The sequence below is a fragment of the Cydia strobilella genome, chromosome 1 (assembly GCF_947568885.1).
Source record: "Cydia strobilella chromosome 1, ilCydStro3.1, whole genome shotgun sequence".
Taxonomy (NCBI): domain Eukaryota; kingdom Metazoa; phylum Arthropoda; class Insecta; order Lepidoptera; family Tortricidae; genus Cydia; species Cydia strobilella.
The window spans coordinates 16470389-16497065 of NC_086041.1; the positions used below are offsets into that span (position 1 = coordinate 16470389).

The following is a 26677-nucleotide window of genomic DNA, read 5'->3' on the forward strand; positions in this document are numbered from 1 at the left end:
TTACTTTACTTTACATTAGTTACAGTAATTATATTAAAGCCAAAATTAGATCTACTCATTATAATTGACTAGCACTAAATATACAAAATTTAAAAAATCCGTTCGTATTGCTTTGGGTAGATAACACATTAATAAACATAGTTGTCGTTTCGTTGTCGTAGCGCAAGCGATTGTCACCTTGGCTAGGCACCTTGTTCAGATGCATCAGTGTAAAGGATGACTCACGTTAGACCGGGCCGTGATCGGGCCGGAGCTTCCGGCGCTTCGTTTTCTATGGAAAGCATCACGTGATCACCTGTCATGTCATAGAAAAGTAAGCGCCGGAAGCTCCGGCCCGGACACGGCCCGGTCTAACGTGAGTCATCCTTTACCCGGTCTCGAAGTCTATGTAAACTAACCAGCCTGATAACATGCCAAACTTGATTTGCACTATTTGGATATCCTATTTAATACTAAAATTAACCAGTGAAGTCAATAGTATAAGACCCCGTATTGGGATCGAAATTCTGCGCCGGGTGTCCTGTGAAAGGATTGTAGTTTTGTGTCTGATAATTCTGGTAGTTTTGCGGTTGCTGGTACTGCTGCTGGTATTGTGGTTGGTACTGATTGTACTGGGGCTGCGAAGTGATCTGGTAAGAGAACTGGGGCTGCTGGTGGAAGATTTGGTTCTGCTGCCTTTCCTGAGGGAAAGTTTGAGGAGCCTGGTTGAAAAGACTGGTCTTCTGGGAGAAAAGTGGACCCGAGCGGAACGCAGACGGCTGTTGAGGTTGGTACTGCTGCTGCTGGTATTGCTGCGGCTGCTGATAGGTCTGCCGTTGGTATTGAGGTTCAGGCTGGGATGGCTTCAAGAATTGCCTGATAGCGCTCGGGCGCGTTTGGGAGCGGCCGTTGTACTTCGGGTCTTCGTAAATTTTCGGGTCTTCCCGGTACTGGCCGTCATCCTCCTGGCCGTCGGTGAGAGCGTTGTGGGACGATGGGTCGTTCAACGTCGGAGGAGGGACCATGATTCCAGTTCCTGAAATTGAATAAATAAGAAATATAAAGGAGCCGGTGATGACACGGGTATTTTTATGTAGTCATTTCAAAACCAGTTCAATTGATTTTCTTAACATTAAATTGCATATTTCACATACAATAATATATTTATCGACAATCTAACATATCACCTTCACGGTCTAAATATGTAAGCTACAATGCTGAGTAATTAGTTTTGCAATATCTTATTATAATATGCGATGCGAAATTGCATCAAAGTAAAATACAAGTAAGTTATAGTAAGTAATATTATGTTACCATGAATCTTTTTGTGTGGATATAAAGTCCCTTACTGCCTGATTAATTTGTATATTTTCGTAGTTTTTTAACACTAAGTATATTCAAGATCAAAGTTATTAACTTGATTAAATCATGGCGGGATCACTGGGCGTGAGATTTTTTAATTGGTTAATTTCAAAAGAGTGAAACTTCTAAGTAGATTCATGGCGATCGTAAATAAAGTTGTAGTGTAAGTATTACCATTTTTACAGAAATTGTACGTTTATCTACTAAATAATTGATGGCTGGTCCATGACAATCCAAAAAATGAGTTGTATCCAGGGAAACATCCAGATAAATACTTATTAAAGGTAAATCAAAAGTAGGTAAACGGTAAGCAATATGCATTAGAGCATTCTCTACTAATGCTGTAACTACCTATAACTAGCCATTATCTAGCCAATATTGTAAAACTAGGGCCCGGACGCTATAAGAATTCAGTGCCGTTTAAAATACCTTCAATTAAATTGTAACACATTTGCTATGCTAGTTCGCAGCATACCAACGAGATCAATACTGTATCGATTTCCTAAGCGCTCCAAATATGCGAATAGGTTTCTGAGCATCAATGTAATTTTTACGAGCTCGTATCTGTTTTAAAGTGTCTTAAAAAGTAAACTTTACATGTTTTAGGATCACTTTTTCATATGTGATGTGGTTCAAGGTACGTAGTTAGTGAAGTAAGTAGCCGATATTATGCAGTAATGGTGCCCTAGATACGTTTTACTTGTTTGGTAACTGCCATAAACGCGTCTTGTAACGGTCAGTGCCATCCAGTGTAGGTAGGTAAGTAGCCGGTGTTATGATAAGCAGATGCGAAAATTTTCATCATTTTGAAGTATAACATGATAATTACATATATTATATCTGGTTGACCTAACTTTGTACTAGTTACTCAATTTGTCAATGTGATGTATTATAAGTTTTTTAATAAAGAAAACACAAAAACTGATTTTACAAAAATGTTCATGCATGATAAAGGGTACAATGAATTTAGATTACATAATAGTACATTTCGATGCTAGTGCGGAAAGTATGTCATTTAAGTGAAGAATGACATTTCCGCACGTGTATCGAACGACGTTTTTTAATACAGTTGCGAAAAAATAAGAAAAACAACAAGTAAGGAATAAAAACAATATCGAATGTTGCCTTTGGAAACTTAGCTTGCAGTTAAACGCCTCTTCTTTGACAGGCGTTTCGGCAGCTATTCCTACCTCTACCTTCTATAGCTATTCCGTTCCATTCAGAAAACTTATTAAGAATGGTTTTTCAATATTCAATATTGAAAAATAAATGTGTTATAATGATGAAGAGGTAAGTAATAAAATATGAAATATGTATATTTTTAGTTTTATTATATTAACAGTAGGTTTTTATGTTGGTTTTTATAGTAAAGGAAACTAATATTAAACTCAGCAATAAGTTGTCATGAATTGGAACGTACATAAATAGTACATTTCGATGCTAGTGCGGAAAGTATGTCATTACTTCAGGAGTACCGAGATATCGATAGAAGAGATCCCTTATAGGGATAAGTCCGCCTTTGTACGTTGTATATATTTATGTTCTTTTATTGTGTTTGTAATCTGTCTTATGTACAATTAAGTGTTTACAAGCATATATACATACATATCGCCTACGGCTCGTGGCAAGACTCGGGACGAGGAAGAATGACATTTCCGCACGAGTATCGAACGACGTTTTTAATACAGTTGCGAAAAAACAAGAAAAACAACAAGTAAGAAATTCGAAACTTTTATATTAATTCTGTGACATCATTGACATTGACAATGAAGAGGTGTTTTTTTTAGCTTTCATTCGACTAAAATGGATGTTGTTATTATTATTGAACCCACTTCAATGAGAGTTTTTTTTTAAATGCATGTTCTATAAGACAGAAATAATTGTAAATATAAAACATTGTACTATTATTACCCAAGTATCGTTATTTACGATTATTTGTGTATCGTATATTTATAAAAACAATATTGAATGTTGCCTTTGGAAACTTAAAACATGCTTGCAGTAAGAAAAAACGCCTCTTCTTTGACAGGCGTTCCGTTCCATTCAGATAACTTATTAAGGTCAGTTTTAATAAACGTGTTATAATAATGAAGAGGTAAGTAATAATAAAATATGAAATATGTATATTTTTCGTATTCTTACATTAACAGTAGTTTTTTATGTTAATTGCGACGTTGAAAGGAAACTAATATTAACACTCATCAATAAGTAGTCATGAATTGGAACAAGAATAAATTTAAAAAAATTGGAAAAGTAAACAGCACTAGTTCGCGAAAACCAACTTTCCGCACGCTTAACAGCTACGTAAAGTAGCACTTTTTGAGCAACTGTATTAAAAATATTTTAATTAATTTTTCAAAACCTAATTTCTATAACTATGCACGAGTAGTTTTAAGCAGATTCAATCTCATCTCATAAAATGTTGAAAATAATTATTTTACCTTGCGGCTCGAATCCCCTTTTACTGCTCGCGCCGTAAGAAATTTCTCTCTGCTTTCCTGCCTCGTCGATGTATCCGTACTTCCCGGCGACGTCTCCGTTGGGATACTTGGTCTCAATCTTGAAGGAGCCGTCGGCCGCTTCATATCCGAAGCTGTAGGAGCCATCGTCATTCTGACGGTTGATCTGCTTGAGGATGGGCACCGGGGTCGTGGTGGGGCCCTGCTGAGATGCGGCGCAGGACAATGCCGCCAGCAGGAGTGCAGACTGGAAACAAATAGAGTACTTTATTTAGTAGAGCTGTTTATCACACATTACGGAGCTCGTGCATTATTTAACTATACCTCTGCATGATTGCGTTATAGTAAAAAATTAATCGTTAATTTTGCTTTGAACATACAGTACCAAGTTCCAAGAGCGACATTTGAACTTTGAGAATCTTAACTTGTTTCGGTATTGATCTGACGACAGCAACACATGTATTTATTTATATTGGTAATGTCTAGTTAATATTAAATCAAGATAAGGTTTTTGTAAGTTCGGATGCCGCGAATACTACCGATCAGAGGTACAAATGTTGTACGTCATATATAGGGAAGGGACAATAAGGTGACATTCCATTTCCGATACCTTCGTATTAGATATAATAACGGATTAAATGTCATACTCACTTGGAAATGGTATCAAATTAAACCACAAACCACAATACCTAACTACCTAGATGGAATATCAGCTATAGGTACAAGTTTTGTTCAAGTGATTAGTTTCGTCCAATACCTACCTAATTATATACCTACGTAGTATACAATCTTCAAAATGGTGTACAGTCAAGTGTAAAAATATAGTTGCATACAACTTACCTACTCAAAAATATGTCCCATAGTTCTTAATTCGCCGACATAAAAGCTATGGGCTATAGGACATATTTTGAGTATAACCCATATTTTTACACTTGACTGTACCTATGTAGCCCGAAGGGGTTATAAAAAGGTACTTATATATTCTTACATAGCATTTGACATTTCTACACAGGTTTCCCATGGCTACCAAGACATGCAGAAAAATCTCGGCCAAACAAAAGTATACCGAGGTGTTTTATTACGCAAGTGGCTAAAATGCGTGCGACCGTGATCTTGCCATGATCTTGCTCGCGTCGCGTGCCGCGTGCCGCTCGCCGCTAGCGCGCCGTACCTACCTATATCAAAAAACACCCGTTTTACTTGTTTTTCTGCACTCCGTTCTTGAATATGACGACAGTTGTATCTATTTGGTCTGGTGGCTGACTGGTAGACAATGATTTGTGGCATTGAGTCCGCCTTCTATACATTACTTACCTATTTTGCAATATAGAAATTATAAATACATTATAAAAGGGTAACGTTGAAATGAAGACTGAATAACGTAGTCATTACACTCACCGCAGAAAAAATGTATGTATTTACCTATATCTCATTTTATTTTGCTGAATGTACATTTATGCACTATATAATAACACTTAATAATAAATACATAATTTAAAAATGTGCACGAAATATTTGAACCCACGAAATTTGAAAAACGACACCATGCAGGTCGTCCGTCGAAGAAATAGCTGCATTAAGAATAAAATTATCAACTCAATCCACTTTCGCATAAGAGTCATAATGCTCATTATTTTTAAGCACCTTATGCTATGCGATGTGTGTGTTTTGAAGTAAGTAGTACAATTTAACTTCATTATAAGAATAAATATGTATGTACCTACATATGACAAGCGAGACCCTTGTGGAGAAAAATTATAGTAAAGGGAAAGAATACTTTTTAATACAGTTGCTCAAAAAGTGCTACTTTACGTAGCTGTTTAGCGTGCGGAAAGTTGGTTTTCGCGAACTAGTGCTTTTTACTTTTCCAATTTTTTTAAATTTATACTTGTTCCAAATGTTCCAATTCATGACTACTTATTGATGAGTGTTAATATTAGTTTCCTTTAAGCGTCGTAATCAACATAAAAACCTACTGTTAATGTATGAATACGAAACATATACATATTTCATAATTTTAAATAATAATAATAAATTTAAATTTAATTACTTACCTCATCATCATTATAACACGTTTATTTTTTAATATTGAATATTGAAAAACCGTTTTTAATATGTTGTCTGAATGGAACGGAATTAGCTATGGAAGGTAGAGGTAGGAATAGCTGCCGAAACGGCCGGCAAAGAAGAGGCGTTTTTTCTTACTTTTACTACCTACTAAAGAGGCGTTTTAAGTTTACAAAGTTTTTATTCCTTACTTGTTGTTTTTATTATTTTTTCGCAACTGTATTACAAAACGTCGTTCGATACCCGTGCGGAAATGTCATTCTTCGAGTGAAGAATGACATTTCCGCACGTGTATCGAGTGTCCCAAATCTATCTCGGGATATCTCGGTACTCGTGCAGTAATCACATACTTTCCGCACTAGCATCGATATTTACAATTAAAACCATAATGAATCGATCCCCTGACCCAAAAAATATTACAATTGAACGAACTAAGGGTCTCCGGCAAGCTCGGTTGTCCATACAAACGTAGTTCCGTTCTCATTTTAAAACGACTAGCTGCATTGCTCTGAAACTTTGTACTTACAATAGGATAAGGTATATCTATGTCTGTAATTAGTTTATGTAGCTTTAGATACCATAGTTAAAAAAATACAGCGAATTTAAGTTTTTCATACAAAACTTGTTTTTGCTCTATTTCATTAGTTTTATAAACTGGAGTTATATAAACTAATTTAAGACCTAGATATACCTCATGTCATTGTATGTGCAATGTTTCATTACAATCCAATTCAGTAGGTAGTTTTATACACATTTAGTTTATATTTATATTTAGGTTTAGTGATTAAGATTAGTTTTACTTATTACCTATGTACCTATTCTGTGAAATAAAGTTTACATACTTTTTAATAAATATGGTACCATATTATATGGTACCAATGATAGACATAGGAGGTGGCCGTAGGAACTCTGTGATAAAACAACGCCCGCTGTATTTTTATATTGTGTAATAAAGTTCAAAATGAATAATGAAATAAAGGCACAGTTCAATCCAATACGTAGTTTTAAAATGAGAGCGGAACTACGTTTGTATTGGAAGGTGCAATTAGGACGAGCTTGCCGGGGACTCTTAAATCATTGTCGAGTGACTGTCAACTTTTAAATTCTTTATCTTTCCAATTTGATAAATCTATATCAACTCACTTCACATTGATAAAGTGGGTACCTCTGGTATAAAAAGTGATAAACAAAGGAGCCGGTCTGGTGAATGTCCACAGCCTTGGTTCCTATATCATACTTATAAATATAGCTATAGCTGGTGGGTGCCAAGTTGTGAGGCTATTTATTTTTACTTATTTCAGTCAAATAATGTAAAGGTCAGTGCACCTTAAGGATGACTCACGTTAGACCGGGCCGTGACCGGGCCGGAGCTTCCGGCGCTTACTTTTCTATGACATGACAGGTGATCACGTGATGCTTTCCATAGAAAACGAAGCGCCGGAAGCTCCGGCCCGGTCACGGCCCGGTCTAACGTGAGTCATCCTTTATTGTATGAACTAGATAAATTGACGCATGCAATTGTTATATATAGATTTGTGACGTCCTACTCGTATTATGTTAGCTAAGCCTACCTATGTTTGCTTTTATCGATACCTACGATCTGACTTGATACTCATTTGAAATTCTTTAGTGCAAGTGCGATGCATTAGTTAAATCAAATCAAAATTATGTTTATATAAATAGGATGCGTCTTGCAAAACCCATGTGATAAATAAATAAAATAAAAATAGCCTTTATTTCTTACCACCTTACAATAACAACATACAATTTAATATTTAGTTACTTTATCCTTAAACAACTGTTTACTTATTACGTATATATATTACATAATTATACTTAAACAGTTATTTATAGATAACAGTAGTCGTCTCAGTGGCGTAGGCCTTCTCCATGCGTTTCCACATTTTTCTTTCGCGGGCCTTTTGCATCCAGTTGTCGCCAACTATTTCTTTAAATATCATCTGATAAATACCAGAAAGCAATTACCTTTTTCTCACATCAGTTCGGTAGGACTTTTATTATTATTGAAAAACGATTTACAAATTTCATTTTATTGCAACAATCTAGAGTCACCTTCGCAAGTCGACAACTTTGCCAACCAGCGTAATTAATTCTTAAAATATGTTACTGCTTACGAATAGGGGAGAGTGGGACAAGACGGGGTGGCGGGTAAGACGGATTAGCGGCTTTATATGGCGACACGACTGACCAACCAGAATCCCATGACATGTTGCATGACGATGCGTCATGGCAATCAGTTCGCACAGTGACTGGCTAGACAAATGGTGTCGTTAATTATTTATTTGCAAAAAAACTGTTTTTGCCATATTGCTTGTTATTTTTTTATTTTATTTGGTTTGTGTTTGTTGTCTTATTATATCACCAGCCCAAATATAGTGTTAAATAATTCCCATGGATCAGCAATCCGGCTGCCCTAAGCAGAAACCAAGTATCTCCAAAATTTCCAAAAACAGTTTTTTTGGATTTTCAGAATCTCCTCTTTCAGGCGCATCTTTCACTGAAATTTTTTTTGTGAAATAATGTGTATTTTTCAAAATATTGGCGTTTTTAAAATCCAAGTATCTTTTTTTGGCCCTGTATTCTACGCTAAATTCAAGTATCTGTCCCATTTCTACGCTAAAGTCAAGTAACTAAAAAGAGATACTTGTAATTCATATAGATGACTGAGATACATGCTTTTACCGTAGATGTTAGCAACTAAAAATTAATTAATTACAATGGTTAAACGAGTATCTCCTAACATAATCTGTAATATTATAGGGTAGAAACTACTTGCATAGTTATAAAGTAGGTATCTTTTTTATTACATATATAGGAATCAGGGGTTCATTAAGCAGTAAGTACTTTATTGTAATCGTGTCAAAGTGAAGAGTTAGAGTGAGTTGTGCAAGGATTAATTAGGTATAGTTAAAACTATGAATTGTACTAATACTAAACAAGTTTGCTTGGCTATATTCTTGTCAAAGGCTAACACGTGAAGAGTCTGTAAGTGAGTTTTATAAAGAAAAAGTGTTGTTAAACCTACAAAAACTTTCTGTATTGAATAATGAAAAAAATAACACTAGAATGCATTGGATATACGCCATATAAGAAATAACAATATCTTTTCTGTTGTCAGAGGCATACAAACAGCAAAGAAAAAGAAATCATTTAAAAAGGAGCTCCACTTATGCCGTATACATACATGCCAAAGATAGTGAATAATTGACCGAAAGGGAAATAATTAATCCAGAAATAATGGCAATTTTTTTTTTATAAACACACTGAATAAGTGTCAACTAATGATTTTTTTTTAAATTTGATTCGTCAAAGTGAATCATTTTAGTCCAATCTATTTGGAGACATGTATAGGTCTATTAGTCGCAACCGAAAAGATCAAAGTCAGTATTCAATAATTATATTCTTTATTTAAATAGGCCTAACAACAAGCACTTTTAAATTGTCAAGTCACAAGATCCACCCATTACCTTTATTATACCTCTATTCTAGATCTATTGTATTTTCATCTATATTAAAGGGTACATTGTTACAAGTAAATTTGTGTGTTAATAATAACATAAATATCAAGCTTAGAATAAATTTAAAAGTGGAAAAATTACTGCCTTGGGTGAGACTTGAACTCACGGCCTCTGGTGGAGTTCAAGTCTCACCCAAGGCAGTAATTTTTCCACTTTTAAATTTATTCTAAGCTTAATAGCATCGATCGCAGACGTTTCTGCTTGTTAAAAATTAACATAAATATCCTTCCTCCGCATCCTTTACCCGCCTACAAGTTATCTGCTTTGCCCGAAGGTTGACTGGTAGAGAATGCCTTGTAGCATTAAGTCCGCCCTTTGTAAATTTGTATTTTCTTTTGTGCAATAAAGATTAAATAAATAAATAATTTCATTTAGAACTACGAACATTCTCATATAATTTAACGGCCTCCTAGCCTAGAAGGTGCTGACCCTGCCTACAAAGCAAGACCAGGTTGAAATCCCGGTATAGGCAATTATTTGTGTGTTCTTCACGAATACGTATATGTTCCTGATTTATGGATGTTATCTATGTACCTAAGTAGGTATGTATTTATCTATACAAGCTTGTGTATTGTCGCCTAATAGCTACCCATAGAACAGGCTTTGCTTAATTTGAGACTAGGTCGACCGGTGTGAGCTTATCCTCAAATATTGCTTTTTATGGATTCACGAGCTCTCACTACGCATCAGCCTCATTCCTATCAAACACGTCTGTCAAACGGGACTGTAAAAAAGGAAAGTTCGGGAGCTGAATCCTGCTCCACCCATCCACGTGGACTTGAAACGTGTTTACTGAAGAAATGGGACATCATATCACATTATAATCGATGAAATTAATATAATCGATGAAATTGGTAGCAATTAACATGTGTCAGAAGGTCCTAGGATGGCAGTTTTTTTTAAAGAAAAGGAATTTTTAATACAAAAGTTACTATAATTTTTTTGAAGTGATTTTTGTCTAACAGGGATTTTTATAACTAACAGACAAGAGAGAAAAAAATATACGATTTTCGGTAGGTCATATTATTAGCTTTCATTTGATACCATTTTCTTCAGGGTGACATGAAAATAGGAAAAGTTATTGAGTGGAGAACCAAATATGTGAAGTATTTAAGAAGCTAAAGTGCTTGCTATTTCAAAGCTAAACTCGAGATATTTGAATTTGCGTAGAATGCTACATTATATTTTGGTCCAGTAAACTACGCAGAAAACAATTTTTGCCTGTACAAAGTTTTATGTACAAAATTGTAAAAAAATTAACTCTGTATAAGCTTAATTTTATCACCCTTAGTTTAATGGTGTAAAAAGATTTTACATTTTAGACAAACTTTCTAACAAAACTAACGAATTACGTTTTTTTGCTCTCCTCAAAAAATTGTCAAAACCGAGTTACTTGATTTCTGCTTGGGGCAGCGGCAAGGACTTGTTTGGTTTCAAATACGGAATGGTTTTTTTACAAAAAAAAATCGGATTTCATTAGGCACATGGCTGCAAGAGGGGGTACATCTTGCCCGCCGTAGTTTTAAAGTGATAAAGAATTGCGGATTTGAATGTATTTATTTCTTCTCTTGTAGAATGGTGAAAAAGTATAAAAGAAAGTCAAATAGAGGAGAGTGGTCTGAGGAGGCCATGAAAAAAGCGGTGGATGCTGATATAGAAGGGAAGAGGGGTACATGTTAGTTGCAAAATCATTTTCTGTCCCTCAGATGACTTAAGAAATAAAAGTAAAAACAGTTCGTGAGAAGTTATCAGACGACGGTACTAATAGCTAAAAATTGAAGTCCCTAAAGATACTGTTTCTATGAATCATACCTATCACACCATCTTGCCCCATAGGGGTACCCCATCTTACCTTACCTAGGGGGCAAGATGGTGAGAAAGCACCTTTTGCCATTTTTTTATTTTATTTAATTATCTACCTAGAGTTCCTAGTAAGTGTTGATTATGAAAGACTGATTACCAAAGATAGAAATAAAAATAACAAAACCTTAAAAATAATAGCATTTTCAGTTTTATTGGACTTGAAACGTTAAGTATCCCGTCATGCCCCACTCTCCCCTAAATAAATTATCGAGTCTGTAACTTTTCACATTCTGCTAACGAAATATTTCCTAACTTGCCTCATTAATTACCAAATGATAAATTAAAATTTTTCAATTTTTACGTAAAAGTAAATTACTTACATACTTAAGTGTCTAACTTTGTTACATGATGCCAATTAAATATCTACCTGAGTGTAAAAATCTAATCATTAACCTGTTTAAAACATGTCGACCTTAGTTAGTTAGTTAGTTAGTTTTGCTGGGCATTTTCCGCAACTCGACATCCAATGTGCCTATTTTGCGTGAAACGAAGTAGCGCTACTCCAACCACCCCAGCTCCTCCACGAAGCCTAGCAAGGTCTTCAGGTTGCTAGTTGCTTCCTTTAGTGTGCATGGATTCCCTAGGTATTTGCTCCTATATACTTCTACCTGTTTACAGACATGTCGACCTTACTTAGGAATCAATTAAATTGCCATTGCAAAATGAACCTTCAGTATTTGATATTAGAGCATAAGTAGTAAGTAGAGCCGTAATGGAATGCGATGTCATTATTGCAAAAAAAAAGAATCATATAGTTATCATATTTAGTTGTAGAATATGGCTAAGCATATCTATTTCTTGATTTGTCTAATTTGTAACTTAGGCAACTTTGTATGAATAATAATATAATATTAGTTTATTATCGGTATTGCGAGCAGGTAATTAATGTTTGTTTATGTAGATTACAATGGTAGGTTTATTTTAAAGTGAAACTTCTATTCTAATAACTTATCGCTTTTTATTTACTTTAAGCGATAATTAAGTACAGCGCCATTCCGTGTTGAGTAGCTGAATTACATTGGCGTTGGGCGAGCTTCTGTAAGATAATTATAAAGAGGATATTTATTACGTTAAGATTTACGTTTTACGTAGATTTTAATACCCTAAATCGAATATTTTTCCGAAATTTTTAGTTAAATGCCTACAATCCAAAAAAAAGTTTCACTTGCATCGTGGTTTCATAAAACCACACAATTACTCTTCTTCTTCTCTGAGTATTTTCGTCCACTGGCGTATAATTAAGTATTAATTACCTATTCATTTTTTCATGGATTTCCATTCTGTTCTAGATGCGGCATTTCTATTCCAGGTCAAAACAAAACCTGTGTAATTTTATAAGCATGCATTAGTAGTTCATACCGATATATTTTGAATCAGTCACTGACTAGTGAACAAGTGTAATCATCTAATCAGCTTCCGCCACGAAATCAAATTCAAGACAATGCCTTGACAAGGAGTCACATTACTATGCCAGTGGCCGGGCTGTATTTTCATTAGTATTCCATCATTGGGGCGCGTGCCCTACTTGTGATTGCGCAATCGGCTGTGAATTGCAATGTTTATGAGCATTCCGAACTAAGCAGAAGCTGATCGACTGCTCACTTTTGCAATGAAATATATTTTTCACTACATACCGGTACAAATTTTGCATTATGATGAACCCTCGTAAACGTCAGCTGCCGCTCCGTTGGTGGGTTGAGGAATGGCAGCAAATAAAGTCTATAAAATAAAATTTTGTCATCGCCTCCCGCTTGATACTTTGTCAGATGATAGTTTAGATGCTATTGTTAATAAAAAAAATCGTCAGTCGATTGTATCGCTGTGGAAAGACCGTCAGCTGGTCACATGAATATGTAAAAAAGAAAATTCTTTTCAGTCATCGGCGTCATCGCCTCCCGTTTGATACTTTGTCAGATGGTAGTTTAGATGCTATTGCTAATAAAACAAATCGTCAGCCAGATGTATCGCGGTGGAAAGACCGTGTTACGTGTTTTAGTGGCTGCCATTCCTCAATTCACCAACGGAGCGGCAGCTGACGTTCACGAGGGTTCATCATACATAGCCGTTAACCGCTATACGAGTTTTCGCCCGGGAGGCGATGACTGATGATGAAATTTGCGCCTGGCTCGCGGTCCATAAGTATATTCGTCTGACTTTGTGACGAATAGACATCAACGCGCGGACACAAGATACTCGTAGAGCAGATAAAAAATGTTCTCGTATTGTGAAAGCGCTGTAGTTGAGTGTGCTCAGGCCATAAAAAGGCTTTGGCAAATCCCCCCCGCCCCCCAAATTTACATCAAAAATCTTGATAGCTCAACTTCTTAAATCCATCCTTGGGCCCTAATAAGGACCAATCCTGCCAAAGGAAATCTCTCGTTCACGCAACGCCGTATTTTATCTAATAATAAATACAAATGATTTTTCGCCATGTTAGCATTACTTTGCTTCTTAGACGAGCTTCATAAATAAATATATACAAAATAAATGTATAACAAAAAAAAGCTCAACAATGGACCATTGTTAAAAAAAGGACAACCATTCTTATTTCCAAGAATGTTTTGTCGCTAAATGAGCCTTTCACGTAGGTAGCTTTTCAACTAATTTCTCATTATGTTGTCGACATTTTCCCAGTTTCCCACATGCAGTATTATCTACGCTACGTGCATTACTTAATACGTTGTGCTCTCAATTACCTGGCTTTATGCTTTGCTGTCAACGTTTCATATCTTTATCAGCAATATGAGCATATACTATATTATTATTATTAAGGGGAAAGATTCTGGAAAATACTTGAAGTATTTTCTATGATTTGAAATTAACGCTTGTAATAATATGTGTACCTATCCAGTAAACTTGTGTTGAAGAGATGAGTTCCCAAATGGCTGCCAAGCCGAACTTAATTTTAAGGTCTAGCCACCCTTAACCGGCCAATTAAAACGCAATTTTTATTTATTTTTAAATAGAAAAAAAAACCTACATATATCACCTTCAAAATCATTACCCTCCTTTTGTTATGCCGTAGTCGGGTAATGGAATAAAATAAAAGAATAAAAGGCCTTTTAAAAAAACACTGGGAGATTAGTCTAAACATAAAGCTAAGAAAATAGATACTTTGATTTCGCTCGCACCAATACATGCACGGGCAAGTATGAGCGAAATTCACGCGCTAATGACATCATTGAGATATCAAAATGTTCGTTAGAATTATTTTATATTGATTATCATTGTTAGTCAGTTCTGATTGCCGGAACTTATTTGAAAGTATAAAAGTAAATATTTCTTACGGTTTAAACTTAATTTCCCACATAATCCTGTGCAATACTTAAATGCATTTAAACCGTAATTAACTAATTGAGCGTGAGAAAACTGCATTGTTTTTAACACAATAGAATGTAGTGACAAATTACTGTTTGTTTATTGTTCATAGATGTTTACAAAGATTCCGGTAACAAACTCGGAAGTGTTTTCCAAATACGTTATGGTACATATACAATGGCGTCAATGGTGTGCTTTCCTGCCCGTCATGTGCACGGGTCTTCGCAAATAAAATCGGCTACGCGAGCCACATGCGAGCACACGAACGTATACAGCAACGGAGCTGAAACAGTCGCCGTGGCCGAAACCGGCCGGGGGGAGAGTTTGTGATACATATACTAGAATATTTTCTACTATTACTAGATTACTACTATATCTACTAGTATTGATGTGACCACAAACACTTCTAAGGTAAGATACCTACTCGTCATGTAGTCTGTGACACCGCATTAGGGATGACTCACGTTAGACCAGGCCGTGTCCGAGCCGGAGCTTCCGGCGCTTACTTTTCTATGACATGACAGGTGATCACGTGGTGTTTTCCATAGAAAACGAAGCGCCGGAAGCTCCGGCCCGGACACGGCCCGGTCTAACGTGAGTCATTCTTTATGAACCTTTTACAAAAAGCACGAGGTAACCACACGTAGTAATTTTACTTGTAAAATGCTACGATTTGAGTTCTATTTTACACCAAATTATGCTGTAATGTCGTTGGATAGGTATTTTAAAATGAATAGGGGTTTTGAACAAACATTTTTTGATAAAGTGAATATTTTCGGAAATAATCGCTTTGAAAGAAACAAAATGGCTGACAATTTTTTTATCGTTTCGACCCTATAGTGTGGGGTGTCGTTGGATAGGTCTTTCAAAATAAATAGAGGTCTTTAAACAACATTTTTTGATAAAGTGAATATTTTCGGAAATAATTATTTAGAAAGGAAAAAAAAGGCTGTTTCCTTCTAACTTTTGAACCATCCATCCAAAAATTATGAAAAAAATAACAAAAATAGTGACTAATAAACACATTCGAAAATAGTTAAAACAATCGTGATCAGTTAAGCTGTTTATGAGTTATCGCTAAGTCTTTTCTTCTTATTTTCTTTAAAAGCCTGGCAACCCTTATTTGTGACCGAATTTTTGCAGGCAACCCTATACCATTGTATTCGCAATAAAATTACCATTATTTTAATATATAATTCAAGCGTCAGACAGATGGGTGCAATTATCGATTTAAACTCACCTGTTTAAACACGGCAACCTCATAATAGTGACCGGAAAAACATAGTCAACCTAATTTATTCATATTGTACAAGTTGTATACTTTCCATTGGAACTTATTTCGTTCGTCAGACAAATCGGTGAAATTTTAAGAGAAAAAATATTTTCAAAAATTTATTAAAAATAGCCTTGACCATATTTCTTTAGGCAACCCTATTTATTTATATTCAGGAACATATTTTCTTTCATAAAATATAAGTTTCATCCGTCAGACGTATCGGTGAAGGTCGACCATATATAACGTATCTCCTACTATCCCTTGTAGGCCTTGCTTAATTTAAAACTTGTATTTGATCGTTATCAGCTGTTGCTGATAAAATGTAGGTACATTAGGAATTTAGGACTCCTGGTTCCGAGGACACGTTATTCTGGTTCTCTAAGCTTCCGCCAGTCTAGATCCAGTCAGTTACCAACTCGTGGGCCAAATTAATATTTCTTCCTAGTCCAATCTAGAGCAATGGCTTTCATAATGCCACGCCCGCTACCTGTCTATTATGCACTTTGCATTCCAACGCCGGCTGTAGGAATGCCTTCAAACCCTACTCAAATATTTTCTAGAGTCAGCTAATAACAGCTCCAATGCCTTTGGGATAAAGCTATTATTGATATAATTTATTTAATAGAAACAGATTGAAAGCAGTCTTGTTATTGTAGAGATCGATCTTTTCGATAAGAACTTTAAACTTATTAAAGTTTTCGAGGCATTGTGTTCCTCGTAGCAAAATGTTCTCTAATAAAATAATTTCCTCTGCACGTCGAAAAAATGTACACTTAAAAGGGTAGCATTTCTTCCAAAAACAAGTACATATAAACTGATCACACTAACCTAATTATCTATTTACGTGGGTATAAATTGTTCCGCTGAATGAACGATAAGTAGTGTAAGCAAACATAAACTTGCGCCTTTACCTAATTAATTATTTTAATATTAAGTAAATTTATTGCCCTAACTAAGCGAATAGAATAATCAGAAAACCCTCAGTTCCTCTGTTACGGAGTACAATCCCACCGTTACACTAATAGCCATTGCAGTCTCTTACGGACTACACTGCGGTTAAAAAACTATACCTATCTATTTAATACTACCATTATTTAACTTTGTTGCTGCCAGGATCTTGTTTTACTGGTTGGCAAGTAGGATAAAAGTAAGCAAATATCATATATATATTATAACCACTAAGTTGGTAAATCTTAAACTACTTATTAGTTGCCTACTGACATTACATGGGATGGCACGAGCCGTTCATAGACGCTTGACAGGAATGCAACTTTATGTTTCGCTTACTTCATTTCTCTGTATAAATACCCTCATTACCGTGTCACAGTCTACTTAAATACTATATTGTACTAAATTATGGTAGAGATTTCAGTCACAGTGTAATGACACCGCCAGGCAGTATTAGATTCCGAAACCATAAAGGATGTTAAGCAATAAGCACCTGCATAACTGATAATTAACACATTTAGTCGTTCAAATATATAGGCTATGAACAGCAGACAAGCGAATTTACGAATCCTGTAAAATATAGTTGGTAGAACAAAAAAAAACTATACTCATCCATTTCTTTTGGATGCTAGTACTAGTGTAAGACAAAGATAGACAGAGATAATCACTATATCTTTGTATTACACTAGTACTAGCACCCAAAAGAAAAGGATGAGTATAGTTTTTAGGGTTCTGTACCCAGAGGGTAAAAACTGGACCCTATTACTAAGACTCCGTCTGTCTGTCACCAGGCTGTATCTCATGAACCGTGATAGCTAGACAGTTGAAATTTTCACAGATGATGTATTTCTCTTGCCGCTATAACAACAAATACTAAAAAGTACGGAACCCTCGGTGGCGAGTCCGACTCGCACTTGGCCGGTTTTTTTTTTGTTATTATTTACTGCCAATTTGGTTTGTCTGAGGACCGTCTCATTTCAAACATAGACAAGGAGAATCATACTATACTCATCCATTTCTTTTGAATGAATCAGTAGAAAAACTTCCTATTTTTTTAAAAGTTATGTGCATCGTAATTAGGCACAAAATATATTTGGAATATTTTACTTAGAAATAAGACTTAAGGAGTACAAATAGAAATTCACTTAATTAATTTGCCCTATCTAGAGTAAGACCAGTGAAATCACCACTAGTAGGTATTGAAATACGGGGAAAGATTGAAAAACAAAACTAAGCTTAAAACTTTCAATAAACTTTACATGCGAACTTGCAGTACCTAAGAACTTTAATATATACTTTACAATGCATGTGCTCGAAAAGTGCGTTTCCTACGGAGCCATATCATGCGGAAAGTACTACTTTTCCGCACTAAGTAAGTAAGTAAGTAAGTAAATATTCTTTATTGCACCAAAATTATACATTTTACATACATGTAAAACTACAAAGAAATATTTAAAGAAAAAATAGAACCAGGTAACAACAGGCGCACTAGTGTTTTTTGTTTTCAATTTTTTTTACAGTACATATTATATGGTGCTACTTTCTCGCACTAGTGCGGAAAAGAGCACTTTTCGTGCATATGTCGAAAGTTTAAAGGGCCATATGTACTGTAAAACGTACGATACACGTGCGAATAGGTAATTTGCAACTCGTGTCGATTTAAAACACTCCTTTTAATACTTATTTGCCATGATATGTTTTTTATTTACTCGCACAATCCATAGTAAAACATTGTATGATACACGTGCGTAAAGATGATTTCCGCACTTGTTGCTTAAATAGCTATTCCTACTCGTTCTATGTATATACTTACATGTATGTTGGTACCTAGTTTTGACTTTATTACAGGGTCCGTTCTGTTTAGCGAAGGGCAACCGGTGGCCAGTACCCTCTTAGGTATACAAAGGTTAAATACTTCACTTGTTGCTAAGTTGAACGTTCATTTTAAGGTCAACACTCTTAAATAAGTGACAGGACACGTCACAGAACGAGTGATTTTTTAACATTGCATCCGTGTACAGTCGCTCGACATCAGATCAGGAGCGGTATTCGACATGCGTTAAGTGACGTTTCGTGTTGAACTTCAGTTGAATGGAAGAAATCGTGTGTTGTCAAATAGGTAAATTTGACATTAGCAATCCACAGTTAGGTGACAACGAAACCAAACCGAACCACGCAGAGTTCAGAGCCATTTTAAACCGTATAGTAGTAAGAAAACAAAGTTGATTTTTGTTGCATAATTTTTTCAATGAATGAGTTTTGGTGTACAACCAAATGATACTTTCCACAGTTGATGAACAAATGATTCATTCCACTGTTGAACTGATGTTGAAGCCGAAACTGACAGTTGTGCATCTCGAATAGGGCCCCAGATAGATATGTACATTTATTTGTTATATACCTTTTCATTACCTTTTTAAATGATACATTTCTCAAATGCAATGTTAATGTTGCTCTCTGTACGTAAGTAAACGCGTTTAACAAGAGCGTAAATCCTAATTCCAAATCCAGTGAAGTTGTTTGATATAATTTATAGTACGTAGGTTACTTTTTTTAATTTATAAATTTGATAAATGTGCCATATTCATTAGTATAGTCGATAATTATAAAATTATAAACGACATTAATACATTTTGAAAATAACGGTCTAGCCCTATTATCCATATCAAGGTTCCACGTTTCAAAAATACTTATAATGAATTTGCTTTTGTTATTGACTGTTTAATTAGTTACGATGTAAGATTTTATTGTTAAATGTTGTGGTATTACACGTGTATGTCCTGATATATAGTGGATAAGATAAAGCTCACACTGTAGTGACTAATGTGGCTTAATACAAAGCCATGTATACCTAATGTGGACATGCCTGTCATTAGCTGAAATATAGAATAATAGTAAGTAATTAGTTAATTTAAGTATAATTAATTAAAAACTGACCTTCAAAACAAACATGGCGACTTTTCTGGAAACGTCAAACTTTTCCCGCCTTCGCGTCGCTTCGCGCGCAATCGCAACAGACTTATGCGCCGCGCCTTCGACCACTTGTATTTATAATGTCGCCGGCAAACTGAAGTTACAACAGCCACAATATTGTTATTCGGCGTAAGCCCTGTGAGGTAACGAAACGTTGGGTGATAAGTACGAATTCGTTTTGGAAGAAGCTATTGTTGTGAAAAAGTTTTATGTCATAGTCTGGCATTGGGGTGGTTAAAGCCTTAAAACATTAGAATAAAGGACGCCAATTTATAGAGCTAGATTAGAAGCTAAGTTGGCAGCGATTTTAATAGCCCAGACAGTGCAGTTATTTTAAACTAGCTGTGCCCGCGGCTTCGCCTGCGTGGAAGTCGGTCTGTGTCAGTAAGCGGCTAATTCACCCCTAATTTATCTCCCTGTCCCCTGGAGACGGAACTTAAAGTAAAGTTGACAGATGGATACGCTAGAGGACTGTAGTCAAGATAAAATATTTTACAATTAGGTACCTACCACCAAAGATAGATATAACTCCGTAATAGATGGATACAGTCTAAGGAAAAAAGTGCCTCGAAAATCACGAAAATTTGATTCTCGATCAGATGTCGCTACTACCTTTTGCCTACTCTCGTATAGAGGGCGTTGACGGTTTCGTTTGTTATTATTTAACAATTTTAACGCATATCAGTGAAAGAACATGGGTCAAAATAATAAAAATAATTAATGCAAATAAAAAAAAACATTTATCCATATTTAAATACATTTTATCGTATTTTTATAAATCTTCATTTTTAGTTTTAAAGCGTGTCGATAGATGGCAGTGAATTTATTGTGGTTACAAAATTTACTATGACAGTACCGCTCTATAATATTATATCCTCTTTGCTACCACTAAATAAAATTACACTCCAAAATCAATATTTTTTTGCCCTTATTCAAATTTTTGACGTGATTTAAACGGCATAGAGTAGTAGGTGTATATCGAACGATACAGTACCATTTTTGTATTTTTACGTCCTATCCAAATCGGGTACACTACATAATTCCGAAAATTTTTATTCCGAATTTTAGAATGCCGAATTTTATCATTCCGATTTTTAAATGCTCGACCCATCAAAATTCCGACTGTCATAATTACGAATGATGAAATCACGAAGATTTATATTTCCCAAAAACCCAAAAAGCCGAATTTTGTAAATTCCGAACTACATAATTCCGACTATAACAATTCCGAACACACCGGCAAACACCGAATTTAACATTTACGGTTTTCAAAATCATGATTTCGGAATTGCCCTTATTCCGAATTAACGTGATTCCTATTTTAAATATCCCAATTTTTAAATTTCCACTTTTCTGGCAACAGTTCGTTTTCTTGGGGGTCGCAGTTCTTACCTAACCTAACCCACTTTTCTGGCAACAGTTCGTTTTCTTGGGGGTCGCAATTCTAACCTAACCTAACCTACTTCTGGCAACAGTTCGTTTTCTTGGGGGTCGCAGTTCTAACTTTTTTTTTTTACCCAGGGGGAATCCGTTATGGATCGCACCGGCCCGGGAGAAGCCTAAGGTGGGTATGTCCGACTCCCACGGCCTAAACCCCCTGGGGTGTTCCGCCGCGCGCTTTGTGGGCGGGTTTTCGGGAACGTGACTTTAGACCTCCGATACCCCGCCGGCGTTGCCCTCGCGGGCTCGTCTTTTGGGACTGCTCCAGCAGCCTACTCCGCTGGCACTTGAGGGCCTTCCAGCTCAGAACCTTCTTAGGCGAGTGATGGAACTCCCGGCCCATCACCCGCAGGTCCCAGTTAAGGCGGCATCATTCGGGCTGCGTAGGCCCTTCGCCGCCGGCCTGGCCTCCTACGGCGCTGAGGGAGCTTTCTGCAGCCTCTTTTTGTGTCAGGACGGTGACCCTAAAGGTGGCTACTGCCGCCCATACCACCTCACTGCTGACCATGCGGCGTATTAGCGCCGGCAGTGAGAGGTCTCCTCCCACAGCTGCGGACAGGATAGCGCGAGGCTCCGCCCACGCAGGGCACTCTTCGCGCGTGTGTTGGGCCGTATCTACGGCTCCTCCGTTGCAGTGGTGGCACGCCGTCGTCGGCTCTCTTCCTAACCTCTCACATAGGTACCAACCGAAGCAGCCGTGCCCCGTTCGGAGCTGTGAGAGATGGAAGGAGGGTGCGCCGTGCTTGCGTTCGATCCATTCCTTAAGAACAGGCCGCACAGCGGCCACTAGGTCCCGGCTAGCACCCGGGATTTCCATACGCTCTGACCTCTGCTGGTAGAGGGCGTCTCGCGCCTCTTCACGCCACTGGCGGACCTTACGTGGGGCGGGCCAGTTCTCCTCCTTCCTTGCTTCCAGCACTCGCCAATAAACCGCGGACTGAACCTTAGCTTCAAGTTTCCATGGCGGGTTCCCGGCTAGGAGGCCAGCTGCTGCGTGCGAGTTGTCGCGGTACGCTCGAGCCACCCTGAGAGCTATGGCCCGCTGCGGACGGCGCAACAGGGCCGCACCCCGAGAGCTCAGGGTACCCGCCCATATTGGCGCCCCGTAGAGCGCCATCGAGCGCACCACACTCAAATATAGCCTCCTGCAGGCTCCTCCTGGTCCGCCTAGATTAGGGAGGATCCGTCCAAGGGCTCCGGCTGCAGCCAGCAATTTTGGAGCCAGGCGCTGGAAGTGCTCCTCAAACTTCCACCTGCCGTCGAGAACGAGTCCCAGGTACTTCATCGTCGACCCGGCGGCGATGAAAGTTCCTCCCACAGTTATCTGTGTCCCATCCGGTGGTTTATTTCGAGACCCGTGGAAAACCAGAACCTCGGATTTATGCAGGGCCACTTCTAAGCCTACAGCACGGATCCTGTGGACCACCAGTGCCACCCCTGCTGTGGCTAGGTAAGCGGCCTCCCTGTGGGTCCTGCTACGACGGGCCGACACGAGAGTGTCATCAGCGTAACATGTGATACTGACCCCCTGCAGAGTGGCCCCGCGTAGGACCCAGTCGTACCCAATGTTCCACAGGAGCGGCCCCAGCACTGAACCCTGTGGAACACCGCACGACATCTCCCGTCTCCCCCAGCCATCCTTTGTGGAAAATATCACAACGCGGCCTGCAAAATAATCCGCCACTATTTTCTGCAAGTACTCGGGCACGTTGTGGTATTTTAGAGCCGCCTTAATTGTTTCCCAGGGCAGGGTGTTGAAGGTGTTGGAGATGTCTAGTGACACACACATCGCAACCCCACCCTGAGAGACCTCCTCCTCGGCTAAGTCCCTAACTAGGGCAATCGCGTCCAGCGTGGAGCGCAGTGGGCGGAAGCCATATTGGCAGTCACTCAGACCCGGCTGCAGGCTCCTGGCGAGACGACTTGCGATTATACGCTCGAAGAGCTTACTGGTTTCGTCGAGGAACACTATTGGGCGGTAGGCCGATGGCTGATCAGGTAGGCGCCCATCCTTCCGGAGGAGCACCAACTTGCCTGTTTTCCACCTATCGGGGAACCGCCCATGAGTCAGGCAAGAGGTGAAAAGGCCTCTGACTCCTTCTTCCAGCTCGGCGAGTGCTACTACCAATGCACGACCAGGTATGCCGTCTGGTCCTCGCAGTTCTAACCTAACCTAACCCACTTCTAGCAACAGTTCGGGTTCGCAGGTTCGCAGTTCTGTCTAATTTATTTATGCCGAATTTTTATGCCAAAAATATTTTATGCCGAATTTAACATGACGCGGCACGACAGGTACCTGTAATAATTACTAAAACGTGAGTCTTCATTTGAATATCACGGATTTCATTTTTCCGATCTTGTAAAAAACCGAATTTCTGAATACCGAAATATTTTATTTCCGATCGGACAATGATTTTTCGGAATTTAGGAATTGGGAAAAAAAATATTTTTTGAAAAGTGTAAAATCTGAACTTTAAGCTTTCTGTCAAGTGACAATCGGATTTTAAGTTTTCGGAAATAGCACATTCGTGATTTTATTCCATCGTGTTTTTAAAAATCGTAATTTTGATATTTCGAACTTATAAATAATCGAGATTATGAGAGTCGTGGTTATAAAAATCGGAAAAACGTATTTCGGAATATTTGGGTGTTCCCATCAAAATCATGTCATCCAAATTGGTTTTCGGAGTGGGAAACGTGACCATTATTAAGAGGAAAGGGCACGGCCGCTTCTCCATGCAAACGCAGTCTCCATTTTTGGATAAAAACTTCCCTATGTTCTTCCACGGGACTCAAACTATCTCTATACCAAATTTTATCTAAATCGGTTTTTTTCATATTTTTTGTGTTTTCACTCGGGAATAGTGTCATTTTGATATCATAAATGAATTCGGCATACCCGATTTATACAAAAACGATACCTAACTTGGCCTAGTAGCTAAAATGATATAGTTATCAAGATAAAGTTTTTAACCCCTTTTTCACCACCATGGGGGATGAATTTTTAAAAACGCTGAAAGTAATTTTCTTGCTTTTTAATATAATAACGTTTTGCAGTTTTAAGTTCCTAGCTTAAAAATAAAATTTGCACCCCAAGACAAACTTTCATCTCCTTTTCAACCCCCTGAGGGGTTAAATTTCCAAAAACGTCAAAATTAGTTTTTTTCAAAGCATTTGTAATGGATTCAAACTTTCAACCCCCTTTTAACCCTGTTAGGGGACGAATTCTTGAAAACGCTAAAATCACTTTTCCTTAGGGGATGAATTTTCAAAAACGCTGAAATTAGTTTTCTTGTATTTCAATAATATATCTTCTTACGAAGTTTCAAATTGCTAGCTTAAAATTAATTTTGAACCCCATACAAACTTTCATCCAATTTTTAACTCCCTTAGGGGTAAAATTTCTCAAATGTTTATACCCTATAACCTGGCCGTGGATTTTTTCGACAGATTAGTAAAGTTTGCATCAAAATCCGTTCAGCCGTTTTCATTTGATGCGCGGTCAAATAAACAGACAAAAATTCTAAAAACTGTTGGAATGTGTTCTGTTATCGATTCTAAGTATCCACAGCCAATTTTTTTTCGAATATCTTCCATGTACAGACTTTCGACTTTCTAAAATAGAATCCTGAGCGTAGCGAGTGTTTCAACACATGAGAAGTAAAATACATTTGCGCCCGTGTGTAACACAAAACTTTTCACCTCACTATAGCGAGGAAAGTGCAACATCCACAGGCGTTAGATCATCTTCATCACTGGAATCACTCATTTCTTTACGATATCATTAAATAAAGCTAAATTTGGTATTTTTTATTAGATTCTCAAACCATTTATTTAATGATAATTGATATCGAACGAACCATTATCATGAGCGTTTTACGTTTTGTTATCTGTCAAGCTACTTAAACACGCTCCATCCAAGGTCAAATTACTTTCCCCACTAGTGGATAAAACGCGTTTTTCCCCGCTTGTATTGAAGGATAAACGACAACTTTCCGAGCTAGTGAGGGGAAAAATAAGTGTATATGTACGTTTAATATTTATATAGACTTATAGTATAAACTAAATACGTACTTACCTATAGTATAAATAAATCTAGTTAACTCCCCAAAAAGTAGCGAAATAAATTCAAATATTCGTTGGATTGGACCGGATTTTTGAGGACCGGTCTGGCGTAGTGGGTAGTGAGTGACCCTGCCTGTGAAGCTGATGGTCCCGGGTCCGAATCTCGGTATGGGCATTTATTTGTGTGATGAACACAGATATTAAGTTCCGAGTCATGGCTGTCTTCTTAAAGTTACTTAATGTTAGATTTAACGATCATTTTTATTTTTAAGACCAAATGCTTGTTAGAGAAATTTTATCCTGAATAATAATACTATCGATTAAAATAGGGAGTGTTTGTTTTTTTATTTTAGTTGGTTCGAGTCCCGGGCGAGGCAAGCGAGTTTTAGAAAATCTTTGAATGCAGTTTTGTTTCTTTTTAAAAATAAAGGTAAAATGAGCCAGCTTAAGGATTTAAGGTAGTTTCCCTCCAGGGCCCGACTTATCTTTCCACACTGCATATTTAAGTGTGATATTTCATAAGATTTGAAGAATAAACGATAATTATTTTGTGCTGATTTACGTTAAACTAATGGCATTCAGTAGGTAGTGATTAAAAATGATTGATGATTTGAATGATTTTTGAATGAGTGATGATTTGTATTTACCCGAATATTTGTTAATTAACCCATCGGTAGGCGCCAAAATTACCAAATACAGTTGCTCAAAAAGTGCTACTTTACGTAGCTGTTTAGCGTGCGGAAAGTTGGTTTTCGCGAACTAGTGCTTTTTACTTTTCCATTTTTTTTAAATTTATACTTGTTCCAATTCATGACTACTTATTGATGAGTTTTAATATTAGTTTCCTTTAAACGCCGTAATCAACATAAAAACCTACTGTTAATGTAAGAATACGAAAAAAATACATCATTTCATATTTTATTACTTACCTCTTCATCATTATAATCGCTCATCATTATTCTTCCCTCGTCCCGATATCTCGGTACCCGTAAAGTAATGACGCACTTTCCGCACTAGCATCGAAAAGTATTATTTTCTTCTACCCGCCAATTCTAATCATGAAAAAGTATAAATATACCGTACCATGGGGTAAAAGCATCATTCTCGCTATGGCGCTGGAACCAGTACATTTAGCACGAATGCTACTGTTTGTTAAGTTAAGATTGTTTAAGACTGTTGAAAGTGTTGGAGTAAGAAGTGGAGTAAAATAAACTTATTGGTTGTACCAAGGACTTTGATTCATCAGTTTCATCACATAAGTATGTACGAGGGTTGATCCGTATGCACCACCCCTAACCCTCTTACAATGAAACTACATTCATGATTTATTTTTTATTTTTCTACATAGTCTCCCTCAACTAGTAATACACTTATTCCATCGGTACTCC

At 37.2% G+C, this 26677-nt stretch overlaps 3 protein-coding genes across 3 annotated transcripts in view; 1 reads left to right on the plus strand and 2 right to left on the minus strand.

Moving 5' to 3' along the window:
* Positions 1-26677, minus strand: part of LOC134746260 (protein mothers against dpp) — a 118414-nt gene that overhangs the window by 43148 nt on the left and 48589 nt on the right. The gene's annotated exons all lie outside the window — the stretch shown is intronic.
* LOC134745904 (uncharacterized) overlaps positions 1-26677 on the plus strand; it is a 125766-nt gene that overhangs the window by 37126 nt on the left and 61963 nt on the right. The gene's annotated exons all lie outside the window — the stretch shown is intronic.
* LOC134746457 (activating signal cointegrator 1 complex subunit 2 homolog) lies at positions 386-19901 on the minus strand. The gene is made up of 3 exons (XM_063680849.1): positions 19749-19901; positions 3783-4047; positions 386-1015 (listed from the first exon to the last, which is right to left on the minus strand). Exons 1-3 carry the CDS (start codon positions 19761-19763, stop codon positions 459-461), a joined length of 837 nt encoding a protein of 278 aa, XP_063536919.1. The 5' UTR covers positions 19764-19901; the 3' UTR covers positions 386-458.

Bases quoted from the DNA above. Each gene is read 5' to 3' on its own strand.
- LOC134746457 (XM_063680849.1), bottom strand. The intron at 1,016-3,782 runs GTAAAATAATTA...ATTCAATTTCAG, and splicing joins AAGGGGATTCGAGCCGCAAG to GAACTGGAATCATGGTCCCT.